We start from the raw sequence: 6588 nt of genomic DNA, 5'->3' as shown, positions 1-6588 counted from the left end.
GCCCCGCCCACCTTCACCTCCCAAAATGCTGGGATTACAGGTGTGAGCCACCGCACCCAGCCCATTGTAACTATTTTTAAGTGTGTGGTTCATATTGTTGTATAACTATCACTACCATCCATCTTCGAAACTTTTTTCATTTTGCAAAACTGAACCTTTGCACCCATTAAACAATAATTTCCTATTTCCTTCTTTCCCAACCCCTGGCATCCACCATTCTACTTTCCGTCTCCATGAATTTGACTACCCCAGGTATCTCATATAAGTGGAATTACATCATATGTGTCCTTGGTGGCTGGCTTATTTCACTTAGCATAATGTCCTCAGGGCTTATCCATGTTGCAGCATTTGTCAGAATTTCCTTCCTTTTCCAGACTGACTGTCCATTGTGTGTAGATAGCACGGTTGGTTTATCTGCTTGTCTATTGATAGACCCTGGGTTACTTCCACTTGCTGGCTCTTGTGAATAATGCTGCTGTGAACACTGGTGCATCTGTTCAAGTCCTTAATGTTTCGAGCAACCTCCCTGCTGTTTTCCACAGAGGTTGCACCATTTTACATTCTGAGCAGCAGTGCACACGTGTTTGAATTTCCCCACCTCCTCACCAACACTTGTTATTTTGTTTTTATTTTTCATTTTTCTAATTTATTTCTAATTGTTTCTAATAGTCATCCTCTATGAGATGAGGATGGGTATTTCGTTTGTTGAAAAGACATACCGACGGCGATTTCTTTTTTTTTTTTTTTTTTTGAGACGGAGTCTTGCTCTGTCGCCCAGGCTAGAGTGCAGTGGCTGGATCTCATCTCACTGCAAGCTCCGCCTCCTGGGTTCACGCTGTTCTCCTGCCTCAGCCCCCGGAGTAGCTGGGACTACAGGCGCCCGCCACCTCGCCCGGCTAGTTTTTTTGTATTTTTTAGTAGAGACAGGGTTTCACCGTGTCAGCCAGGATGGTCTCGATCTCCTGACCTCATGATCCGCCCGCCTCGGCCTCCCAAAGTGCTGGGATTACAGGCTAGAGCCACCGCGCCCAGCCGGCGATTTCTCATCTGTTAAAAATGATCCTCTCCCCATTGAATGGTCTTGGCGCGCTTGTTGGAAATTATTTGATTGGGCCAGGAGTGGGTGGCACACACCTGTAATTCCAGCACTTTGGCAGGGTCACTTGAGGCCAGAAACTCCAAACCAGCCTGGGCAACAGCAAGACCATGTCTGTGCAAAAATAAATAAATAAATAAACATTTTTTTTTTTTTTTTGGTCACCCAGGCTGGAGTGCAGTGGCACAATCATGACTCACTGGCACCCCTGACCTCCTGGACTCGTGCCATCCTCCCATCTCAGTCCCCTCCCCAAGTAGCTGGGACTACAGGCACACATAATCCAAGCTAATTGTTTAATTTTTTGTAGAGATAGCGTCTCACTGTGTTGCCCGTCTGGTCTTGAACTGGTTCCAAACGATTCTCCCACCTCAGCCTCCTACAGTGCTGAGATCATAGGCGTGACCGTGCCCAGCCAGTTTTCTCTATTTTTCTATTCTCTGTTTTGTTGTCTCTGCTGTAATCTTTATTGTTTGCTCCTGCTAGCTCTAGATTTACTTCTTTTTTCTAGTTCCTTAAGGTAAAGTCTAGGTTGTTGACTAGAGAGCTCTCTTTTTTAATGTAAGCCTTTATAACTCTAAACTTCCCTCTTCAGCGCTGCTTTGCTGCATCCCCCAAAATTGTCTTTTCATTTTCATTTGTCTCAAGATGTTTTCTAAGGCCAGGTGCGGTGGCTCATGCTAGTAATCCCAGCACTTTGGGAGGCCGAGGCAGGAGGATCACTTGAGCCCAGGAGTTCAAGACCAGCCTGGTCAACATGGCAAAACCCCATCATACAAAATACAAAAATTAGCTGGGCATGGTGGCTTGCACCTGTGGCCCCAGCTAGTCAGGAAGCTAAGGTGGGAGGATCACCTGATCCTGGAAGGTTAAGGCTGCAGTAAGCTGAGGTTGTGCCACTGCACTCCAGCCGGGGCTTCCAAGTGAGACCCTGTCTCAAAAAAAAAAAAAAAAATCTATTTTAAATATGTTTTCTAGTTTACCTTATGATCTCTTCTTTATTTATTGGTTGTTTAAGAATATGTTACTCAATTATTACAAATTTATGAATGTTTTAGTTTTCCTCCTATTACTGATTTCTTACTTCATGCCATATGGTTGGAGAAGATACTTTGGTATCTTTTTAAATCTGTTGAAACTGAATTTGTGATTTAACATGTGGTCTATCCTGGAGAATAGGATAAACCATATGTTAAATCACAAATTAAGTTTCAATAGATTTGAAACTTAATGTGTCCTTTGAGAAGGACGTGTGTTCTGTTGTTGAGTTTCATATACATCTGTTAGATCAAGTTGGTTTAGGGTTAAGTCCTCTATTTGCTTGCTTATCATCTGTCTGGTTCTTTTATCCATTATTGAGGGTGGGGTATCGAAGTCTTACCTCCAGAAGCTTTTTTGATGCCAAGTCTGTTTTGTCTGATGTTAGTATAGCCAGCCTTGCTCTCTTTGATTACTGTTTCATGGAGTATCTTTTTATATCCTTTCATTTTCAATCCATTGATGTCTGTGGATCTAAAGTGAATTTCTTATAGACAGCATATAATTGGATCAAATGTTTATCCATTCCACCCGTTACTATCTTTTGATTGAAGAGTTTAATCTATTTACATTTAAAGTACTGTCAGGCATAGTGTCACACGCCTGTAGTCCCAGCTACTCAAGAAGCTAAAGGTGTGAAGGTTAGAGGATTTGCCCTCTGACCTTGGCCCAGCCACTTCACCCCTGTGGAGCGGGGTTCTCACCCTACTTTTCCTGTGGCTCTGATGGAGCCTTTGGGCTGCGGTCGCCCTTGAGATGAATGGCCCTGCCCCCGTATCCCTTCCTCCGTGAGCTGCTGCGGCCCACCTCGTTGTGGCACCTGGTGTTCTTGTAATTGCTCACTGCTTTTCCCTGTCCTCCTCTGTGTCCCTCTGTGTCCCTAGCACCTGGCAGATACATTGGATGAGCAGCAGGCACTCAGAACATGTTTTTATAATGAATTCCTCAACCAAGGGAATGAAGGGACTTGCTGTTTTCTTACTGTCACCTGGGATTCTTTTTCCTGTTTTCTACTTTCTGATTGCTTTTCTTCCTGCTAATTCAGTTTCATCTTCTCTTTTCAGATGAAGCTACTAAACTTATATATCAAGAGGGCCCAGACCACCAACAGCAACAGCAGCTCCTCCTCCGATGTCTCCACGCACAGCTAATGGCAGCACCTGTCTCTTGTGTAGACCTAGAAGCAATCGGTGGTGCCTCTCAGAGACCTCTCCCCACCCCCTTCATCGGCTGCCCAGTCAGTACAAGGAGGCCCACAAATATTTATTACAATCAGTATTTTGGTCCCTTCCAGCTTTTCTGTAGAATCTTACTGGTATTGAATGTAAAGGAAGCAAGGCCTGTATTGCAGTCTTCATACAAAATGAAAGGAATAAGAACAGAAAAGAGCCATACTGAAACATGTCTTGTACAGCCTGCTGAGATGGCAAAACCATGTGTGTGGGGTGCAGTTTTTAAAAATCAGAGCGCTGTAGCCACTACTTGGTAGAAAGTAGCATTTTTTTTTTTCCAGTTAATAACGGATTTGGGGGTGGGGTGGGGTGTTACTTTGTGTTCCTCCTCCTTAGCCTGTTTTCTTGTGAGTATGGTCTGTGTGGAGCCCCTTTCACAGCTGACACCATGAAAGGTGACACATCTTTTAAGTTGTGTTCTGAGACCTACTAAAAGTGGGAATCAAGTCTTGGCAAGAACAGTCTGAAGATGGCCTTTTAACAAACGCTGGGGATTTTTCTTGTCATATCCGGACTGGAGGCCGACTGCCCTGGCTTTCAGCATAGAATTGGGAGTGCACCCCAGCAGTCTCCTTCCAGCCCTCCCTAATCAACTCCACAGACAAGGTCCTCACCCCAGAGCTTCCATGCAAAGGAATTCTTCAAATTTAAATCTGGACGCAAAAATAAGATAAATGTATGGCATCATTTAGGGATGCCTGAGATGGCAGTTCATGAAGCACAGAAGATAAAAGAGAAGTCTTTCATCTTTACTGCGGAGGTCCTTGGGAGCGCTGCTGGCATGGGGGTTCTGCCAAGACCTTCATCCCTGGGCTACTTGGTGATTCAGATTTAGCAGCAACCTCTTTCCTCTCCTGAGGTTCTGCTGAAGCTGTTCAGTTCTAACATGGTCTCAATCTGGTAAATGCCATCTTTACCATCTTAGTTCTGACTTCTCCGTTTAATGTGGGATTAAGAGCAAAGAAAAGCCTAGAGAGACTGGATATCACAATTTTCTTAATGTTATAAACTGAAGTAGTTCCTTGAATGTCTGTTGATGAAATAGTCACTGTTTAAGGAAAAAGTAATTATGAGGTGTAGCAGATTGCAGAAAAACGGGATTAGAAACACACTTAAAAAGAACGCACATTTAGAGTCTCTCTTCCTCCCGAAGGAACCACTAGACCCCCTTTTTAGAAACACCTTTAGAGCCTAATTCCTCCAATAAAAGCAACTAGAGGTCTGCAGTCTGTTTAAATAAATTGTGACTAAAATTCTTAAGCCAAATGGAAATTCGTAATGCAATCATGAGGACTTCTATTGTCTCTTCCTGTTGTATTAGATCCTATAAATTGAACTGATATTTCCATAAGGAAAACGCTTCTTTTGAGATTAATTCTAATAATGTATTTGCTATTCCAGTGCAGAGCCCACTGCAACTGCTAGGACTGAAAGCAGACGCTGGGTGCCAGAGCACGTGGTTCTCACCATCATTTCCACAGACCCCTCTGCCCTGACCCTCCAGATTGGATGTAGGAAGCTGGGAAAGACTGATGTATTTGGAAACATGCGCTGAAAATGAAGGCCTCATAGTGCGTAGGAACAGTGAAGCCAGGGTGCTGACCGTGGGTGTGTGTGTGTGTGTGGCGTGTGGTGTGTGTGTGTGCGTGCACCCTACACGTATGGTACCTCACTGCTGCTGTTCAGGGAACTTGAGGGATGCATTTCAAGGGGTTGGGTATTCCTGACTAGCTTTGGCTTAAAATACAGCAGGACCAGGTCTTTTGTTGATAAATACTGTTGGTTTATTAAAATGTCATTAATGGTATTTCTTTTTTACACTCTGCAAGTGAATTAGGGAGTCTTTTGTTGACCCGTCTGTTGTAGGAATGTGCGTCGGGCTAGGTTATCCGTGAGTGTCTTTATGCCTAATGCAGTTAGGAAGACCTTCCTCCTTGAGCTGTTTGTCTCCCAGAAGGTCCTCCAGTCCCCGGTGTACTCAGAAAGGATCTTGAACATTGCTGGACGTCCTCATAGTACTCACAAAGGGCTAGCCTTGAATGTCACTTGCCCAGTCTTCAGTCTCCTGACAGATACAATCACGTCACAGGTCTCTTGGCCTCAATCTGAAAACTGCTGCCACCGCGCCGAGGAGACTCGCATGCCGCCACCACCTCACTGGGAGGGCGCCGAGCCCACCGTCGCCCCCTAGACCCTGACAGCTGCAGCTGCCTTGCCTTGCCGCCGCCTCCCTGCAGGGCCCCTGTTCCAATGAAAAACAGAACACAAAAGAGCAGAGCACCTAGGCCTGTCTCTGCCTCCCCGTCTACCTGACTGGCCAGGGCCGGAGAGCCCTGCTGCTCCACTGCGGGGCCGGGAGGGCTGACTCCCTGCTTCCTCCAAGCTGCTGCCTCCCCTGCAGCCAGGGTCTGGGCAGGGTGCGGCCAGTCCTTGGGGCACGCAGCTTCCTTCAAGTGCACTGTGTGTGCTTCCCGGACCTGCGGCGATGCCACGGGCCTGCCTTTTCTACGCGCCTCACTAGCTTACCACCCTGTGCAGGTAATGCAACTGACTTTGTCTCATCAGCCTTTTTCTTTCCCTGCCACCCTTTATTTATCAAGCATAATGTTACACTTTAAAGGACAGCAAATAAGAACTTTGTAGAATCCCACCAGGACTTTGCTAACAATAATGTTTGGAAATAAAGAAATGCTCTGGAAAATATCAGCCACCAAAATAGTTTTGTTGGCACTGTGTTCACACGCATGGTCCCCACACCCCCAGGCTGGGTGGGTTTTTTGTTTTTTTGGGGGTTTTTTTGTTTTTGGGCTTTTTCATGTTACATCCATATCTGTATTTATATCTTATTTGTTTCACTTTCAAGTGTATCATGGCAAATGTACAGATTTTTTTTGTTAATAATGTGCTAGGATTTGCTAAAAAAGAAAACAAACAGAAAAAAAACCCTTTTGAGTTTGCCCTAGAATAAATGAGACTTAATTCAATGTTCCGCTTGATGATGTCTGTATCACCGCCATGCCCTGCAGATAGCTGATCCCCTCCCCCTGCCATCAGAACACAGCCATTTCAATAAACGATCTGGGAGGACTCCTACATCAGGAGAGCTCTTCCCCTCGTGACATCAAGAGGTCAACCTGTGTCATCCCAGCATTCTGGGAGGCCGAGGCAGGCAGATCACTTGAGCTCAGGAGTTTAAGACCAGCCTGGGCAACATGGCAAAAC

General features: G+C 45.4%; 1 protein-coding gene across 6 annotated transcripts in view; it reads left to right on the top strand.

The window, feature by feature from the left end:
* The window catches only part of CLASP1 (cytoplasmic linker associated protein 1), a 298327-nt gene extending 291977 nt beyond the window's left edge, over positions 1-6350 (top strand). For all 6 annotated transcript variants that reach the window (XM_031936404.1, XM_026456078.1, XM_023185195.2 and 3 more), the window contains one exon: positions 3199-6350. In XM_031936404.1, coding sequence (XP_031792264.1) covers positions 3199-3285 — 87 coding nt within the window. In that variant the 3' untranslated portion in view covers positions 3286-6350. The remainder of the gene's footprint in view (positions 1-3198) is intronic.
* Positions 6351-6588: the final 238 nt, after the last annotated feature.

Source organism: Piliocolobus tephrosceles, chromosome 11 (genome assembly GCF_002776525.5).
Source record: "Piliocolobus tephrosceles isolate RC106 chromosome 11, ASM277652v3, whole genome shotgun sequence".
Classification (NCBI taxonomy): Eukaryota; Metazoa; Chordata; class Mammalia; order Primates; family Cercopithecidae; genus Piliocolobus; species Piliocolobus tephrosceles.
The sequence above is the reverse complement of the archived record's forward strand: the minus strand, read 5'-3'. Positions and strand labels throughout refer to the sequence as shown.